Consider the following 19,872-nt stretch of genomic DNA (forward strand, 5'->3'; position numbering starts at 1 on the left):
TTGCTAGCCTATCTGCTGGTTTCTTAAGAAGTTTTCATTTTATTGGTGTTGGACAGACGTGCTGTCTGAGCTCAGTATGTGCATACTTGTCTGTATTTAAAATGCATTGTTTGCTTCCCTTCTTAGTGATTATAGAAATCCATCTGAGCTTTTCAGGGGTCCAGCAGAAGCCATGTACGTAATGGGGTCTATTCTTCCTTCCTTGTTTTGGAAAATGGAGAAAGTCTGAGCTAATTGTATTATAACATACAAGATTTTCCACTGAGGAAAAAACGTAATTCGTGTATTTGTTTTGGATTTCTCCGTATTCTGATAGGAATGCAGTATGAAGCCTGGTTTGGTGTATGAAACAATGCTACTTTCTGCTACGTATTTCCTAATCATTGTTATGTGATGATTGTAAAGGTTAAACAATTAACAGAACTTTCTTACCTAAATTCTATGAATCTTCTCTGAGATTTTAATGTACTGAACACTTTTCTGTTTGTAAAACAGATTCTTGAAGAATCTGCCTTCTCTTCTTAAATTTAATTAAGCTCTTCTTGTGCTGTCCACACATTAAAATAAATTTATAATATTTGTAATTACAGAAAAGGGTAGCGCATAACAATATCCATCTGCCTGATGGTTTATACAACACACTGGATTTGCTTAAGGGGAAAGTTTTTCTAAGTTTATGTTCTTGTATTCTAAATTGTTAAATCTCTTTAATAGTTCTGTTCTGTAGTTTTTGCATGCGGCGTTCTGTTTTCCCTTCTGTTAGCTCTTGCTGTTAATATGCAACTCATTTTCAAGATTGGGGGCAATACTTAAAGTCCTCAATTTAAACATTTGAGTAACCCGTAAGCTGTCTGTGTAGCTGGCTTACTGGCAACTGTTGATCCAACTGGATCATGGTATATGCGTAAGAGGTCTAATCAGGTGGCTGATGAGTCCGTTTAGGGCTGACAAGCCCAATTTCAGAGCAACACAGCTTGTTACAAATTTTACAGATCCATCTGTTGTCTGAGTTGGAATCCAAGATTACAGCATGCTGCTTTCTTCTTTCTCGCTTTGCTCTCATCCTCTGGATCAAAGCCACTTCATATTGAGCAGCACCCAATGCCAGATGTTCCCTCCAAATTGGATGGGTTTCTGTGCTTCTCCCAGCTTTCTGCACTGATGTTGAACAACTTCATATCACTTTTGCACACATCGTGGTACCTCCATAAAGAGCAACCCTACTTTCTAGAGCCATCCTGAATCTCGCTGTACAAAATATTCTTGAGGATACGGTCTCCTCCCATTCTCTTGACATGACCGAGCCATTGCAACCTCCTTCTCTTGATAGTGTTTGTTTCCCCCTCAGTGTGTCAGTCCTGTGTGCTCCAGCTCCTCTGTGTTTGATATTTTGTCTTCCCATTTTATTTTCAGAATCTTACGCAGGCATCTCATGTGGAAGTGGTTGAGTCTCCTGATGTGCCTAGCATATGTAGTCCATGAACCATAAAGCAGGGATGACAGCATACAAATCTTGTAGATTCGCACTTTCACGTTAGTCAGTAGTTTGCTGCTGTTCCATGCACTTCTCTGTAATAGCCCAGCATGTAGCTGGCTACAGATGAGGGGAGGGGAAACAACCAGTGAGAGAAACTAGAGTCTAAACCCCTTGGTGTTACTAGTATTCTTCAACTCTGGTGCAGATAAAGTGTGGGTCTGTCCTTTGTACTTGCCTGTACAGATGGGACTCTGAATGTACAGTTTAAAAAAAAAATCTATGAGCTATGATGCTGCCATAAACCAGGGAGATGAATTTTTTTATAAAGTAAAACGAAGTTCAGCAATGGTGGAAGTGGGAAGAGTGAAGGAGATGTTCTGAACTCTCTCGGAATGCAAAACAGTTAATCTTGTCCAAATGTATCTGGTTCCTCCATAATTCTGAATTCCTCACATTTTTTCCCTCCAACCATATTTATTTCATCTTAATTCTTCAGCAGGAACTTTTAAAATCATCTGGATTCATTCCTAATTGCTCTCTCTGGGAGTGAGTGCCAGAGCCCAGCCCGTTTGCTTTTTTTTCCCCAAAACAAACTTTGTTCATGGGAAAACCTCTTCTGAGCTGACGACTGTTGGGGGGGGGGGGGGGGGGGGAAGAACTCAAGGTGAGAAGAGATGACTAGAACAGTTGTGGAAAGCTTTATTCGTGTGCACACATCCTGTTACTAACGGATAGTTTCCATTGCTCTGTGGTTGTGCAAAAGCCCTGTGTCATGCCAGTGTTTATCTCAATGCTACTTCCCCATTTGTGGGTTCTGATGAGCCGGGTAAGAAAGAGTAAGCCAAAAGGGCTGGAGATGATAAATGTAGATTCCAGGTATGTCAATTACAGAGAATGAGAACGTGTCACCAGTAAAACTGGATGGACAACTTTCACCGCTTGACCTAGTAAGAACACATTTTCTGGTAGACATTTGTAATCATGAGAGAACCTATCCATTCTCAGTGACTTTGGAATGGAGAATGCACAGACTATGATAATTGGTCAGAGTGAACTGTAGCATGCAACTGCTCCTCTCCATTCCTTGTACTTCATGACAAACGCTGATTAAAAGTAAAGCTGTATTAGCACGTTACTGCTGCCAACCTGGCAGTTCTCATGACAGCCTAGTCTGGCAGTTCGTTTTAAATATAGAGGAAGCTCTAATAACTCTTAAATATCATTGGGATGCTGTCCATATCCAAACAGTAGCAACTCACAAAATTTCCCTAAAGCAATATCCTTGCTTTATATTTACATGCTTATTAGAGGATAGTATTGACTTTTCTTTTGTGATGTGTACTTTTAGTTATTCCAGCACTGGTGTGTCTGAATAGCAAGATGGAATATACAATGCTTTGACAGAATTAGGCTGCTTTTGTGAATTATATTTCTGAGTTTTGTGGTGTCTTTCTTTTATTATTAGATTTAGTTTGTTTGAGAGACCCACACATCTTAATTTCCTGGTGTGTTTGCCAGCACTGCTTTGTAAATGGTGCTTTTAACATGTTGATCTCTACCCATTTTTTCATTATAAAGGGAAAGACTGAGGTCTTTCTCTGTTTCAAATGTTGCTTGTATTCATATTGCTGGCAATCTGTTGGAAACCTTCAGTTTTTCACAAAGTTGATGGCCACGTGGCCATCACCAAAGATCAGTCACGTACTCTAGCCTTTTCTTTGTCCTGTGTCTTTTAATAAAATACAATTGTAGTCTTAGATTGTCCCATGCTCTATTACTATATTAAAAATTATTGCATTTCTGCTCTTATTTACTTTCATCCTTCTAGAAACATATCTTTGTATTGTACGTTATAACTGGCTATGTGCTTATATTTTGTATAAAGTTCTTGGTAATTTCTATTATGGTGGTGTATAAGAACCCCAGTCAGCAGGGATCAGGGCTGCATCATACTAGGTCCTATGCAAACAAATAATAGAAAGATAGTCTCGTAGAACTCATAATCTAAGATTTAGGAAAACTATAGTAAGCAAACAGAAGGTGGCTGGACAAGGACATAAAGACGGGTGTGTAGGCATAAGCTAATCATAACAGTCAATGAAAGCCAAAACAGTGTTGTATTTTGGTGTTGGAAAGTAAGTGTTGCTAAATTACACATCTGCCAAATTGGTGGACGGGTTGTGTGTCCATGTCCTCATGTGGTCTCAATGAACTATTAATTTGTCTGGATGTAGGTTCCCCATAACACTGGCATAAGGTTCTGTTGATACGTGCTTTCCTTCCGTTTGTAGCAAGATGTCTGAGGAGGCATCTGAAGCAAGTCAGGTGCCAAGTGAATTGAATTAAAGAGTACAGCAAAATGTTATGAGGGGAAAATATCCATGTCTCAAGACAAAAACACCCTCCACACACCAATCATCTGTAATTGGTTCTTTAGCAGCTATGACATTGTTTGGAGCTTTTAGGTGGGAAAAAGGTGGCTTTTTTAGAGGCTCTGAGGCCTGGAAACACTCCTCCTTCCCCCCTCCGATTGCCACACTCCTCATGCAAATTATTTTGCAGTGGCACTAGTTCAAATTCTCTGGCTTGAAACTAGGTGGAAATCCTATGATGGTTCCAGGCTTTTAGCACCATCTTGTGGTAGTCTGCTTGGCTGAAAGATCCTGAAGAGTGATTTTTTTTTTCTGCAAAGCTAGTGCTACATCGTGAGTTCTTCTGTCACCGTCAAGAATTGCTTTCTTACTGCAATTCTGTTTCAACCAGTTTGCTCTGCTGGATGAAGAAACTGTGTCTGTGATCAAACAGCTCTTTATAAAAATCTTTCCCGGAAAACCTCCTGGTGGTGTGCAAGATTCCTCTGCCTGGAGGGTCATACGCAAAAGGCATTCATGGGATTGGGGTTGTATGTAGCCTTTTGTCAATGCACTGTATATGCCTGTTACAGAATTTCCTCTAAAACATCAGTGTGGAAAGTGGACCCTCCATGCTTAACATTTTAGTGTCTTTGCATTCCCTTTACAGAAAGTATATCTCTAATGTAGTATAAGAAAATAACAAAATAAATTTCACTTTTTAAAAAATAAAATAAAGATTGCACACAACAGCGGCCCTGCCTACACAAGGGTAAAAAGACATCTTACATTTGTGGAAAGTTGACATAGACGTGCATAGCCATATAGGAGCTTTTTTTTTTTTAGCTTTCTATGTTTCCAGGCATGAAATGGCAGAGCTCGATTCTCTCCTGTCCCATGTTTTTCTAGTTAACCTCTCACTGTCTCATTTCCTCTGCGGGATGGAGGCATCACACTGCTCCCTCTCTCCCTCTGAGCTTCCAATCTCTCTTCCCTCCCCCAGTGGTCTCTCTCCCTCTTCTTGTTTCTCTGGTTTATTGGGTGACCTGTGGGGAGGCAGCCCAGGGTGCCAGAGAGCCGGAAAAGCTGAAGGTTAGGGAGGCCTGGTGTTTGGATGACTTGAGCCTTGAGGAACACATCTCAAGGTATAATAAACAAATTAGCATGTGGAAGATGGTACACTAAAAAATTTCCAGAGAATATTTCTGTGTTCCGATCGCTGTTTGCAAACACGTTGAATTAATAAGCAAGTATGAATGCAGGTGGACACGGAAGTAGAATTTGGAGGGAATAAAATAAAACTCCTGATAAAGAGAAACATGCTCATTTTGTTTACCTATTTTCCCTTGTGATTATTCTCTTTAGGGTGTATTATCTGATCTCACGAAGGTAACTCGTCTTCATGGCTTTGACCCGGTGGTGCTCATCTTGATGGTTGGGGGAGTGATGTTCATTCTGGGATTTGCTGGTTGCGTAGGAGCGCTGAGGGAAAACATCTGCCTTCTGAAGTTTGTAAGTAACTTGGTGGTGTGTGGGGACTCAGGGAAAGAAAGATGGGGTAGCAGTTAAAAGAGAACTGTTAAGTGAAACCAGACATTGAATTGAGCACAGATGTGTGTGGTAAATGTTCCTGCGGACATGGCTGGGAGTGGTATCCAGAACAGCAGTACATTTGAACTTACCTCTTTCTTTCTCTGTGAAATGCTCCTAGTGCTTCTTGGTTCATTATGATGTTACGTTATAGGATGTGTTTAGATACGAGAAGTCTTGCTGCAACCCATAGTACTTGCAATGTCAGAAAATGAGGCATTCTTTCCAGTGAATCAGGAAGTGTTGAGAGGATTTTGCAGAATGTTTTATAAATTATTTTTTTCTAATTTAAAATGTATTTCTCTTTTGAAAGGTGGTAGGTGGAACTTTGGGCCCTGTTCGAGCACTGATTTCTGTGCTGAACTCAGATTTAATTCTAATGTTTGACGTTCCCATTTATTTTGGATCCAGAAGTTAATAGCTAATTTGGAAGAAGAGGCTTGAGAAAAGAATTGAAATAAAAACCTAAGTAGCTACTTTTGTCAGGACCACTTTTCATGTGTTGCCATCTCTGACTGACTTATTCCTTTTCCATTATCTTAGTGTATTAAGGTGGACTATGACACAGTGTCTGTGTTCATTGCAGACTTTAAGATAATCAAATAAGAAGATAATTCCACCTACTGTATTTTGTTTCCCACTGTGTTTAATTTAATTGGCCTTGTGTGTCTTGATCAGATTTGTACTTTGTGAATATTTTACTGACGTCCTTGTAACTATTTTTAATTGAGTTGAGACATGGTTATAGTGGAACAAGTGTTTTATAATCTGTCCTGTGATTTTAATTTACAGTTCTGTGGCGCAATCGTACTTATATTTATGTTGGAGTTGACTGTGGCAGTGCTGGCTTTCGTGTTCCAGGACTGGGTGAGGGACAGGTTCAAGGAATTCTTTGAGAATAACATTAAGTCCTACCGAGATGACATTGACCTGCAGAACCTCATTGACTCTCTGCAGAAAATTGTAAGTCTTTATCCTTTTAATTTGTCACATTTTCTGCCTCTCTTTTCCCCCCTAAGAACAAACTTAGTCTTTGTGGTTTCCCAGTTGTTGTGATAGCATTTCCTCTCAGGAGATAAGTAACTGTTGGTTTTTTAAATTCTATCTTATTCAGCTACTAATGCTGGCACACTAGTAACTGTGGAAGTTGTGTCTCATTGGTTCTAACAGCAAAGGCTTCATGGAGTCTCAGGTGCCAGGACTTCAGCTGACACCTTTAAGAATATGAGGCCAACAATAGTCTTAAGTGGCTGCACTTGGACAGAGGTCTGTAAGGCTGCCTTCTTTGGACCTCCTTTATTTTACTCAATGGTGTCAATAGATGTGTCCGTCCAGCAAAAGGACGATAACACTCAATATCCTGAAATAATTCTGCAACCAAACAAACTGCATAGCTGTTGACTAATCTTCACATTGTGTTTACATGGACTTCGTAGTCCATGTACAGGGACACATGCAGGACCTTTCTGTTTCAGAAACCCAGACCTCTACCACTTGAGCCAAAGGAGATTATCTCAAGTATAGAGGTATTGGTCTTTATCCTTAATGGGCCAGTCTGCAAGGGTAAGTCTTCACTGCAGTTAGCCTGGGTGTTTGGCACCGGGCCTGGGCGCCCAGATTAGCCTAGCCCAGGTGTGAGCAGGCATATTGCAAAGCCCTACCCAAGTTACTGTGTCCTCACAGGAGCTGCACTCACCTGCATGTATTGCAACGACTTCTGGAGGCACATCCCATGAGCTTTTGTGCTGCAGCAAGCTGAGCTGCTCTGATTCATTTGAAATGAATTATTGGAGAATTTCTCTTCCCTTCTTGGTACAATGGGAATTACGGGAAGGCATTAGAAGGCTATCAGCACTCAAGTGATTTAGCTTGTATCCTCCTGTAAAGTTGGCAAGTTACCAGCCTGACTGATTGCGGAACCATGACTCTAATGCTGGGCAAGCTAGCCCAGATTGAAAGCACCACTAAACTCAGGTGGGAGGTTTTTGTGTGTGGACAGGAGTGGGGTTAGGAGCAACACTGAGCAAAAGCTCAGGTTCACTCTGTGCAGTGAAGGCCTACCCTAAAGAGTAAGACGCTTCTTCTAATGGGAGTGGTGCTAACATTCCAGCCATTAGATGACAATGACATGCATGCACACACCAGGATATTGCAAGCACTACAGCAACAATTGAGTGGTGGGTTTCACAAGCCTCCAGATCAGTTGGCTGACAGCTTCTTTCTATTATTGTTCTATTGTAAGTGTGCAAAGCAAAGCACACCTCTGATGTTCCCCATATGCTCAGTAAGCACTTCAACAGGGACAAACTTTCTAATAAAACTTTGGCCGTTCAAAGAATAACCATTGTGCATGTGATCTCTCACAGGTTGTGGTGAAGGGGTTCAGCTTCCCCTGTTCAGTGTTTTTCCCCATGACAGAAGCTTTTTACAGGCAATTTCTTTCCATCCTTTACAGGCCAAGAACCAGAAATCCGTCTCTTTGTGACAGATTCGGAAACTGGTAACAGTGCTCTCTTGCACTTGCCTTCCACTTATATGCAAACAGTGCCAGGAACCTGATAGTGCAGCAGCTTTCCCTGCTCCAATGCTCTTTGTCCACTCCTCCATCTGTAAACCACTATATGTAGAGGTGTCTTCCTGCTAGCTAAGATAGTCCTGTAGACTCTTTGAGTATTGTAATTCTAAGATTTCTGCATTGGCGGATGCCATAGGCAATCTGTGCAATGTATTGCTCTTTAGTTGATGTGATTAGGTCACCCCAGTTTATTCTTACCTGCTCCCAATGAGTTCTCAGCATCAGTAAAAGTCTCACCTCCGCATACTATTGTCATGCTTCCTGGTGTCGCTATTGATCCAGTTTTAGTGCAGTCAGGCAGGCTAATATGCTGATTTACAAATGAACCCTTATTTAAGTGCGCTCAATAAAAAATAAAAGGCTACATTTCCCCAAAAGAGAGTTTCACAGCTAGATTATCAGGCTAAGAAATGTGGAAATAACCAAGTCCGAACATTACTGAATAAGCCTGTCGCTCACCCACAGTGGGTAACACACTTAGAAAACGGGAAAAACTTGACATCAATCACTAAATGTAGCTCTCTCTGTAAGACTGAGGAAACCCTTCAAGAAGGTACTGCCATGCTCTTTCAGTGCCTTGTTGAAATCTGTCTTCTAACTGGGCATGGGCTGATTTGCAGTGCCTTCAATACATGACTCTGGGATGGTGAGAGAGCTTTTTGCATGCATCTCATTGTGCTGAGTACTGCACAGTCATATCACTTTATGGCTTATATTTGAGCAGGGCTTCTCCTTTATAGCCTTTATCTTAGGGTATGTCTTCATGGTTGTCTCCCCGGTGATAGATTCAGTGGGATTGATTGAGCAGGTCAGGGAGACCCACTCAGTCAATCCCAGATGAGCTCTTTGGTCCATGCCAGTAATCAACCTCCCTGAAAGGAGTAAGGCTGCATCGATGGGAGGGCATCTCCCATTGACGCAGCACCGTGAAGACGCCGGGGTATGGCAATGTAAGTACGTTGACAGGAGATACGCAAGTTACATAATGTAGCTTATGCATCTCCCATTGACTACCGGTGGCAGTGTAGACCAAGCCTTAGTTACATAGACTGATTGGCATTTTTAGTAGATGCCTGGCTTCTAACAGTGATTATTTTTGGATGGGGGAGGGAAAGGAGAAGGTGGATGGAAAGGCAGAAATCCACTTTCTGTTGTCTCCAAGTTTTTATATACTTCCTCTGAACATATTGATATGAAGAAGTAGATGGAAGGTATTGACCCAGAATTTTTTAGCAATTCCTTTCCTTCTCCTTCTCCTTCTAGCCACTACTTTAAACCTCTTTTTCTCCAAAGTTAATGCATTTTTTCTGAATTGCACAAACTATTGTGACCTTGTCCATTCTAAAATAAATTTCTTTTAGAAATGTTGGGTTAGATTTTGCCATTCCTGACATTCTTGTTGATTCGTTTTTTTTCTCTTCAATGAAACATATTACGATTGGCTCCATACTTTCTGTAACATTGTAGAATTATAATGGAGACTTTTGAAACCATCTTGTTTCATTAATCAGGCTACTTTCTCTGGATTAATAAACTTGTTTGGTGAATTTCTAGATTCTTAAAGTATTCTTAGATCAAATAATTTATATATCGTTTTGGTGAAAAAGTTTCAGGAATGTGTTTTTGATCAAGCTTTGTGAATTCTATGGGTTTTGTATGTAAATTTCACAATAAAATGGGGAGGGGAAATCCTATTTTGTTGCGGAAATTTCAAGTGTGTAATTAGTTTCATAAAACTGACATTTTGGAAAAGTTCAATCTGTAACATTTTTCCATCTTTGTTTATGCCAAATGCTTGTGTAACTGGTCTTTTGGATGATGGGACCAAGTTGTACCCCTATAACTATTCAAAATTTGCCAGCTGTAGTTTTGCTTTGCTTAACAGTACCTCATGTAAAGTGTATAAGCACATAAATTGCTTGATTAATATGAGAATGAAATCCTCTATCTATAAAATTGATACAGCATGGGTGGACAGTGGAAATGCATGGTTTCCATAATGTATTTCAGTCGGAACCCAGTGGGATCAATTCCTAAAAGTGAAGTGATATTTCATTTTCCGAGGCCAAGTCTGTCCATGGCCTTTTTTCTGATACTACCATTTAGGGTGTCAGTTGTGATGGCATTTCTTGTCATGTTGACGTCCGTCTCCAGGAACTGGATGGAAGTTACAATTTTAACAGATGCCATGGTCTAGTGTAAGCTACATGGAGCTGGATACTAGGGACTTCAGAATTCTAATTTTTGCTTGGCCATTGATTCACTGTGTGACCTTAGACAAGTCACTTTACCTCTCTGCCTCAGCTTCTCTTTGTTAGACCAAACATTTTATCAGCTCAGCTTATCTCACAGGACTATTATAAAGATGATTCTTATGGTTCTTTTTATACAGCGCTTCTAAAATGGCCAGATAGTCCTAAGTTTTTCTTCATCTGTTGCAGAATTATTGCTGTGGTGCTCAGGGGCCAGATGACTGGGATCTTAACATTTACTTCAACTGCAGCACTGAAAGCAAAAGTCGTGAGAAATGTGGGGTCCCCTTTTCCTGCTGTGTACCTGATCCCGCTGTGAGTTATTTCCTGGCTTTGTATTTCTATATTATTATTATTATTATTGGAGAATTTTGAAGGGAAGTGCTTCCTGAATATGCTGTAATGCCTCGGGTTTTAAGAAGGGAAATAAAGATTGGAGGATGAGAGAGAAGATGAAAATATACTGGAAATAAAATGTGTTCGGGAGGTGGGAAGAGTATGAAAAGAGCTAAAGGGGGGGAAAAAACAGGAAGAATAAATGAAAGTGATGGAGGAGAAAACGTCTCAGAACATTATGCTCCTCTCTTGCTGGAAAATCTCTCACTTTACATTTCTATTCCAAATTCCTCAGCGACCTAGAGTAACCTTATAGTCTACTGCTGAATCACACTAGCGTCAGAACCAGAAAAACTATTTTCATATCCCTTAAGCCTGTGGATTTTGGGTTTAGGTCTTGTTTAATTAGAAATCCATTATTTCCTTGAGTTCCTGGTCTTTTGTTCCCAAAGCTGACAGGATCTGGGAGGAGTGTCTGAGCAGTGTGTTCAGCCCCTAGGGTGAAGGGAGTGTCTTAAAACTGTTCTGTACCTACCCCTGTGATAGATACAGCATTGACTCACTGGCTCTGCTGATAACATGAGTAACATATTGGCTACAGTGGGATTTATGCACTTTAGTGTTTTGCTAGCTTGGGGCTCACAAGCAGTATGTCTGCTTTGCTTGCCTGGCTGTGACATGGACCTTGAGTTGGGCATGAGGATTGTAGAATCTCAATGCGTCTGAAGAAATTTGAAGGACTCCCCTCTCTTAAGGCTTGACTTTGATTTTCTTATAGTTGTGTCTAAATTAGTATGACTGAGTTTGATTTCACCACAAACTGTTGTTGTTTCTGGCATTCGCTACTCTGAAACACCTCTTTATGTGAGGTGCTTTTTTTTTTCTTTTTGGCATTTAATTCCTGTAACTGCAAATTCTGTTAAATTGACAGCTATAATTATGAAGAAAGCAGGTTTTCATTTCCTTTTTTGCTTTCCTCTGAACAAAACGTGTGGTCTTGAAATAAGTGTCAAAATACTCTTACAAATAAGTATCTATTGAGGCCACGAGTAATTTCAGTGCTCTGTAAGGCTCAGAGTTCAGTACACTTGCTTCACTTTTAGGAGTCCAGCTGCTAGCTGATCAAAACCACAAACGTGCCAACAAAAGGTGGTTGTGGGAGTACGATGGGCTTATAAAAAAAACCCCATGTTATCATATCAATATAAATAGACTTTTATCCCTTCTCCAAAATGTTTAACAGTTGTGTGGGACTTCAATCACACAACTCCATAAAGCTGGTTGAAGTCAGTTGGCATAAGTGACTGGAGTGGCACAAGTCTTTGACGGTGGAGGTATTTGATCGTAAGTCTTTCAAGAAGTAGGTGTTAGAGATGCCAGCAGAATGATAATACAACTGAGGGGCTGTAATTTATTGTGTTGGGTGGGCCTGGGTGCTTAAAGCTGAGGGCTTAAAGCTTTAGAAGAAACAGGTTTGTAAGGGTGTGTGGGACCTATAAAATAATGGGGTAACATATCCGTATACTTCAGCATGACTTAAGATCTGATCTTTTTATAAGCTTTTTGTTTTTTGTTTTAATGAAACAGTGGAGCATTAGTAGAAGATAAATAAGTTCTCTCAGTTGGTGCTGGGTTGTAGTTTGATCATGAATCTTCTAACAAATAAACATCTTCCTGTGAATTCAGGTTGGTAGCATTGTATTAACATCTCTAACTTTTTTTCTTCCTCCCCCAGCAAAAGGTTGTAAATACGCAATGTGGATATGACATCAGAGCAAAGGTGAGCGTATGCTACCTACAGTGTTGGTGTTTCTAGCTGATTGTTGTTTAGATGTGTGATCTAACACACTGGTAAATTAGATTGGGTCACTCAGGCCAAAATATTTAAATATCTTTTTAAATTTGAGAAACTAAGAGTAATAGTCAATGTTTATGTAGGATCTATAACATACTTTTGACTTGCTGCTCTATGAGAACAAATAACTATGTATGTTGGACTATACAACCCACCTGCATAAATGCTGCCTTGGAAATTTCCTGTACCCATTCAGGGGGTCTGCTTGTACTAGGGATAGGGAGAGAGAGAGAGAGAGAGAGAGAGCGTGGCTGTGTTTCATTGGCGGGAGGTGGTGAGGTGGGGCTGTTGTCATTGAAAGAAGAGACTAAGTGTAGAAATGTATTTGGAATACACTTGAACTTTGAATCATAGAAGATTAGGGTTGGAAGGGACCTCAGGAGGTCGTCTAGTCCAACCCCCTGCCCAAAACAGGATCAACCTCCGCTAATAACCCCACTTCTGGTTATCTGTCTGAACTTGTGAAGGGTGTTTCTCATTAATAGTCAGTTTGTGGCAAGAAACATGTACTAAGTGATGAAGCTCAAGACAATCTGAGTTAGAAGTCTCTAGTTTTTGTACTTCTGGATTTTTTTTAAAAGTACTAGTTCTGTCAACTACAGATCCATACACAAAATGTTGCCTGTGTAGTTATAGTAAATGTAAGCAGAAAAGTAACATGTCTTTTCCCTCTCCACCCAGAAAAAAGTCCAATGGGACATCTTGATTTTCACCAAGGGTTGTATACCTGCACTTGAAGCCTGGCTACCCCGAAATATCTACATTGTTGCAGGAGTCTTCATAGGGATCTCATTACTGCAGGTCAGTGGTTTCATTCTCCTGCTGCTACAGGAAAAGTTTCAGCCTCAGATCATCTGCCTGCTATACGGTTGTTGAAGGGAGGAAGATAATATGGTAGAAACTTTGAAATCCTTGAGCTTGTTTCACGAGAACAGTATGGCAAAAAATTAGCACTGTGTTTTTGCAGGGTGAAGGTATATGTGGTTTTTATTAAATTCTTGGCTTTCTTGTGAAATGTGAAGTCTCTTTAAGAAAAATTGGGTTTTTTTTTGTTTTTTTTTTTTTAAACCACTAACGAGGACAAGGCTGTGAAGTGGGGAGATGATGATGTTACTGTAATCTCTCATTTCCATAGATGTACGTTCAGACCTGCCTTTGTCACAAGTTAAAATGGGCTTGCTGGTCTCATTGCACTTCAACCTCCCTTTTAGTCAACATCACAGAACCAATATAGTCTGGTACCAATGACCCTTTTTGGTAATCTCTTCTTGAGAGAAGCCCAGGACTAGAATAGTAGCGATGTCTGAACTTTAACTGGATCATCTTTGAGATCATATAAGTCTTCCGTGATTAGATCTTCTCCTTAAATCACTACATTTTTTTTTTTATATTGCATGATGTGCCAACAACTAAATACAATCTGAGAAAATTGGGTTTCCTCTTTCAAATATGGCCCAACTTTTTGTGGAAAAAAACATGAAAGTTTTACTGGTTTTGAACACACGCACACACAAACCTTTTTCCAAAATTTCATTGCAACCAAAACCAGTTTGCATTGAAAACATGCAGAAGTTTGAAAGTTGTGGGTTTTTTAATTTGAAAAAGGCCATTTCATGGCACTTTTTTGTGAAAATCAAAACTTTCAGGTGTTGAAAGGCTCAAAAATGATATGATTTTTTTTCACACTGAAGTTTGTGATAAACGTTTCATCCCTTTTGCCCAGTTAAATATGTATTAAACGTACAAAAAACTTTCAAAGTGGAAAATTAACTGAAAGAAAGACGGTGTCAGTCTATATGATGATCAAAGGGATGGAATGCAAGCCATATGAGCAAAGGCTGAGGGAACTGGGTATGTTTAGCTTGGAAAAGAGGAGATTAAGGGGGGACATGATAGCAGTCTTCAAATACTTGAAAGGCTGCCATAAAAAGCTGCCAGAGAGGGCAGGACAAAGAGCAATGGGTTCAAACTAGTGCATAGCAGATTTAGATTAAATTCTCAGGAAAAACTTTCTAACTGTACGAATAATAGGACAATGGAACAGATTGTCCCAGGAGCTTGTGGAAGCTTCTTCACTGGAGGCTTTCAAAAGGAGGCTAGAGAGTCATCTGTCGTGGATGATTTAGACACAATGAATCTTGCATCCTGTGCTGGGTCTGGGGGTTAGACCAGATGACCCTTGCGGTCCCTTCAAATCCTGTGATTCTATAAATCTTCAAATTGAACTCTAACTGGGGGGAAAAATGGAAATGTCTGCGGTTTCTAAAAGTAACTGAATAGGAGAATGTTAGAGCTAAAGGAACCTAGCTGTACCTGGCTCCCCACTGACACACACAAGTCACATGATTGTTCCCAGCACTATTGAAGTGTTACATGAAAGCATTGTTTTTTATAGCCAGTCACATCCTGAGTTTTGTTTTATGGGCCAGTTTATGCCGCTCTTACTCCCATTGAGTAGTGTCTAGCTCTTTGGGTGAGGAGTCCTTGTGCCTGCAAAGATCTTAGGCATGTGCCATAACTTCACTCACATGAGTAGTTTCATTGACTTTAATGGGAACACTCATTTGAGAAGTTATACATACGCTTAAGTATTTGCAGAATTGGAGCCTGACTAAGAATCTGGCCCTTTATTACTCAGAGTAGTCTCAACCTTGTAATCTCTAGAATGTACATTTTCTCTCCTAGACTGCTTACTGGTTTTGTGTCTTTGTTTACAGATTTTTGGGATTTTCCTGGCCAGGTCACTGATTTCTGATATTGATGTTGTAAAGGCAGGTCATCATTTCTGAAGATGAAAGCAGACATCAGCTGTGAAGACAAATACATTTCACTGCCATTGATTTGACATCAAAGTGAAAAGAAATTGACACACACAGGCCTTGGAGTACTCCAGGTTTAAAGGTCTTATTTTTGTACCAGCCAGATGTTACTCTGCTTCTGCTTTTGCTGCAGGCTGGTGCAGAAAGAACACCCTGCTTCTTCCCTCTGGCCCCGCACAAGCGCAACACCTGTTTCTTTTTCCAAGGGAAAGAATCAAAGCACCTCTTTCGGTGTGGAAGAGTGAGATTCCCTTAGACCTACAAGGGATGGACTGAAAAGCTCCAGTAAGCAGAAATGGAAACTGCTGTGAACCCGTCCCTTTCCCTGAAGAACTTGCTGCTGTAGGAATTGTTCTGTCTTGGCTCCCAGATACCATGACTGGAGGTTATAAATGTTGCATTCATTATGTGGATCATAGTTTCATCTCTTGTGGTGTTTGTCATTGTCTTCGAAGAGAGTGTCATAAAGATTGACAGCGACTACATTGGTGGAATAGGCAGAGAGAGGTTATTTAATGTCTGTTCTCAAAACATTGTAATCTGTTCTTGAAACACCAAGCCTTTCATTGTGTCCAATTTGAATGGAAGGTCCAGGCAGTTCTGTCATTGGATTATTGGGAGTCATGATAATCTTGGTATATGAGAAGGTAAAGAAATGTCATTAAGTCTCTAGTTGTCAGAGAGAATCTCAGCTGTGCAGAAGTAGGGAATGTCCCTAAATGACCAGAGCTAATGTAGATATTTCAGTAGGGACTCAACTTTTGTGTAACGGAAGCCACTTATTTTGAAAGTTCTTGCCAACATAGGTTTCTTAGGAGGGAGTGATTTAATTATACGTTGATATCCTATTTGGACATCTTTTCATGAGTGGGTGGATTCTCTGATGCTAGTTCTCCTTTTTAGAAGTTTGTAAATAGTTTTAATTTATAGAGAAGGAGAAAAATCTCACCATTTGGTTACACTGTTGTTTTGTAGAGCAATAACTTCTTAAAAGAGTGTAATCTGCTGGGTTGTGAAAGCATATACAAATGCTGCTCAGTACAAGAGATCACTGAATATGCAGTTGTATCTGTCGAGCTACCTAGCCTACCATCTGTTCTTTTTCACACCTGTCCACTGCACTGTTGTTTGTTAGCATCTTTGGCTGTTGATTGCTATATTAGGACTAACAAGAAATTAAAGAACATGCTTTAAACTCTGTTAGACCTTCAATTCAGGATTTTCCAGGCTAGACAACAGCTAATGCAACATACATAAGAGTCTCGTGGAACACTAGAGTTACTAGAATTACTTCATTTTAAAAAAAAATCTTTTGAATGCATTGTTGTTTTCAGTTCCATTTGTCCTTTGCTGCGCCGCCTTTCCTGGACAAACACCAGTTACAGTCATGCTGGAAAAAAATGCTAAAATCCACGTCTCCAGATTATTATGCTTTGGGGCCTGGTCCAAAGTGAGCACAACTCCCCTTGAAGTCAAATGGGTGTGGCTTCTGTTTACACCAGGGATTGAAATTACATCTCTACGACATTTCCTGCAAACCAGTGATCCTACGACCTGATCCAAAGCCCATGAAGGTCAATGGAAAGACTCAGTGGGCTTTGGATCTGTGCTGTAGTGCTTTCCCAAGCCATTCTTCTGCGCTTCTGTGAAATCAGATGTCCGAGTAGAATTAGCTGTAAAAGCTGAAATGTGTGATACGTAATAAGAAACTCTTTGAAATAGTTGTTGCAGTGTCAATTTTACTGCAGGCCATTTACTAACAAACTGTTTACTGCTTGTAATGGCATCCTCTTTTTCAGGGATAGCAGTTATTTACAGTGCCTAACATAGTGTACATTCTAGTAAAGTATATATTTTTGTAAGTATATTTTACTACATGTAATCTAAGATGATTGAAAGATTAATACTTGTGTTTCCAAAGTGTGATGCTTTCTTAGAATGCCAAGCTCCTGAACATACCTTTTTATATACAGGTGTTTAACTTTTTGTGTTAACTAAGTATTAATGAGCATTTCACTGGAAGAATGGCGATAACCATAGGAATCTGTACCAGCCTTTCTTGCTTGAAAGCTGGAAGAAGGCTGTTCTGACATTCTGTGAAACATTTCACAGATAATGCTGTAGTTTGTATGTGGCTTTCAGCTGAGCTTTCATGTTTTTTTTCTGACCAATGAGTGAGATCGAGCAGGAAAAGGAAGCCTGTCTATGAATGGCTGATTTCCTCATAGACTGACAAAGAATACAGTGGTTATTGTATTCTTCTGCAAGACCTGAAGGTAAAATCTCCAGGCATATGCTGTGACTTTTTTTCTTTTGATCTGCAGCAAGAAGAAAAACATTAAATAGGAGAAGCTGGAAAAAAGGCATGAGAAGCTTCTTCTACAGAGCCCTGAAACTGAAAACTGTGCCACATGTTTGTTGCATCTGTTGGCAGTGGGAACAGCCTCAAACTCACTGCTGACATTTGCATTTAGTAGGTAGCATAGCAGTGTCCATAACTGTTCCTTCAAGTTCTTCCACTGAGAACCTTGGCTTGCAGTGCCAGATATCCCAAGGCTTAAAGCCACATCAACCAATTTATGCTTGTGACCTGTGACAATACAGTAATCCATTTAATCGGAAAACAATACCTTCTGCTTGTGAAATGTAGCACCTGAATTGTATCTAGGGAATAGATATCACTATTCCAGTTCTCTGAACTTGTGAAGAGGGAGCACTTTTTCCTGAAGACTAATAAAACAAGCAGACCATTTCTTCAGCTGAGGAAAATAAACATAGTTCCACTGACTTCATTGGAGCCACCCTAACATCAGCTGAGGATCTGGGCCACTGTAAGACCTCTCCGTAGTTCCCTATAGCATCTGGTTTTTCTGCTTGTTTGATGGCAAATTAGTGTCTTAACTCATTTTGTTGTATCAATCACGTCTTCTGTGCTGAACAAAATTAATTTCAAGTGTAGCTTTTCACAATGAGGTGCTTATTCCTGTTGCTTTTACTACTGTTAACACTTAAAGTTAATAGCAGTATTCACAACATTGCTTCAGTGGACTTTTAAATAATGCCCGACTCCTCAAGAAAGCAGAGGATAGAGTTTTTATGCCATTTTCACTTTTCTGCTTTTGAATTTTCAATAGTGGCTAAATGCCACCTGTAAAAGTGACTTGGGGACTTAGGAACTGAAGTCTAATTGAAAATCACTTTTAACCTCCCAAGTCATTTAGGCACTATGGAAAATTTTGTCCCAAGCCACTTTAAAGAGCAGTTCTGCTGGCAGTAGCATTGACAAATATAGTCAGCGAAAACTAGATCCCTGAATTGACGTGAAACATGAACATTTGTCTGTTTACTAAATACATCTTTAAACAGAACATCCTTTATGAACCTGCCGTGCCTTAATTCCTAAAGATATACATGTTCTGATTGCCTGAGTCCTGTGAAACTAACGAGCGAACTGTTTCTGCTGCTTCTAAGGCCCTAATGAGGAGCAACTCAAATCATTCCACCACCAAACTTCATAAAAACTTTTAACTGCTTGAAATTGAGAGTTCAGTGGTAGCGTTTGGACCAAATCCACAACACTGCAATAGAAACAAGTTAGGTTTCTGTTTTTGTTTTTAATGAAGATATGAGTTCTATCTTGTATGATGTGAACTTAGAGAGGCAAAATGGGAACTGATGGACTGAGCTATGAGAGGACATTTAATTTCTAGCAAGTGAATGCTTTTATTTCTGGGATGCTGTATCTTTCTTTACTTTTTCACAGTTCTGAGTGACCGTGGTAATGGGCTTTGGTCTCAGCTTGAGGCATCTGGATTCTGCTTATGCATCAAGATGAGACTAGATTCCTTTGTGAGCCACAGACTGAACAAAGCACACAGAAGTGTGTCTTCTTCCCATGGGAGAAATCCTCTCCCAGGAATCTGAACATTGCCACCTCTTGTTGCAATGACCTTTTTCTACAGCACAAGAAGGCTGGAGTGTGCTCCCACTGGAATCCATCAAGCTTGCTACACCAATCAGCCTGATCCGGGTGCCAAGCTGCTCCCCTCCCTTCCAGAAGCTAAGCATGTTGCTTTAACAGTGTTTTTAGCCCACAAAAGGATGGATCAAACTGTGCTTCCCTGCCTGGTTTGGTTTCCTTTTCTTCCAATACCTTTGTCTTCTAAGCCTTAAAATAAATTGACTTAATTAATCAAATCTCATGTGTCTCATCACTTGAGCTGTGTTTTCTTTTCAGAGCTGAGACTTGTTGGATCCAATCTTTTGTAAATTGAGTGTTTTTGTTGAGGTTTAATTCTCTATTGATACTTATGATGGCCAGCACACGCAAATGAGATGGTGCCCTTGGTATAAGTGCTTTTGATATGTTTTTACACTGAGACCTTTTTAATTAGTTTTCATGTTGTACTTCCAGCTGCCAAATGTTGCATGTGGTTAATCGCACAGATGTATTCTACATGGTCTGCCAATGTCAAAGACTGTAACTGACAATTGAAAGCCAGTGTCAGTGTTTCATGAAGAACTGTAGAATGCATTTTAGAGAAACAGTGGCTAAATCTTCAGAGCCCTAAAATTTGTATAAATAAAATAGTTTGTGTGTATCACACTTTCTTTTAA

The 19,872-nt window shown here is 40.0% G+C and overlaps 1 protein-coding gene across 4 annotated transcripts in view; it reads left to right on the forward strand.

Moving 5' to 3' along the window:
• Window positions 1-19,872, forward strand: part of TSPAN14 (tetraspanin 14) — a 67,133-nt gene extending 47,261 nt beyond the window's left edge. For all 4 annotated transcript variants that reach the window (XM_067552463.1, XM_067552464.1, XM_067552465.1 and 1 more), the window contains 6 exons: window positions 5,194-5,340; window positions 6,211-6,381; window positions 10,435-10,560; window positions 12,317-12,361; window positions 13,118-13,237; window positions 15,154-19,872. In XM_067552463.1, coding sequence (XP_067408564.1) covers window positions 5,194-5,340; window positions 6,211-6,381; window positions 10,435-10,560; window positions 12,317-12,361; window positions 13,118-13,237; window positions 15,154-15,225 — 681 coding nt within the window. In that variant the 3' untranslated portion in view covers window positions 15,226-19,872. The remainder of the gene's footprint in view (window positions 1-5,193; window positions 5,341-6,210; window positions 6,382-10,434; window positions 10,561-12,316; window positions 12,362-13,117; window positions 13,238-15,153) is intronic.

Source organism: Emydura macquarii, unplaced genomic scaffold (assembly GCF_026122565.2).
Source record: "Emydura macquarii macquarii isolate MOO-44397 ecotype Brisbane River unplaced genomic scaffold, CSIRO-AGI_Emac_v2 contig_1390, whole genome shotgun sequence".
Classification (NCBI taxonomy): Eukaryota; Metazoa; Chordata; order Testudines; family Chelidae; genus Emydura; species Emydura macquarii.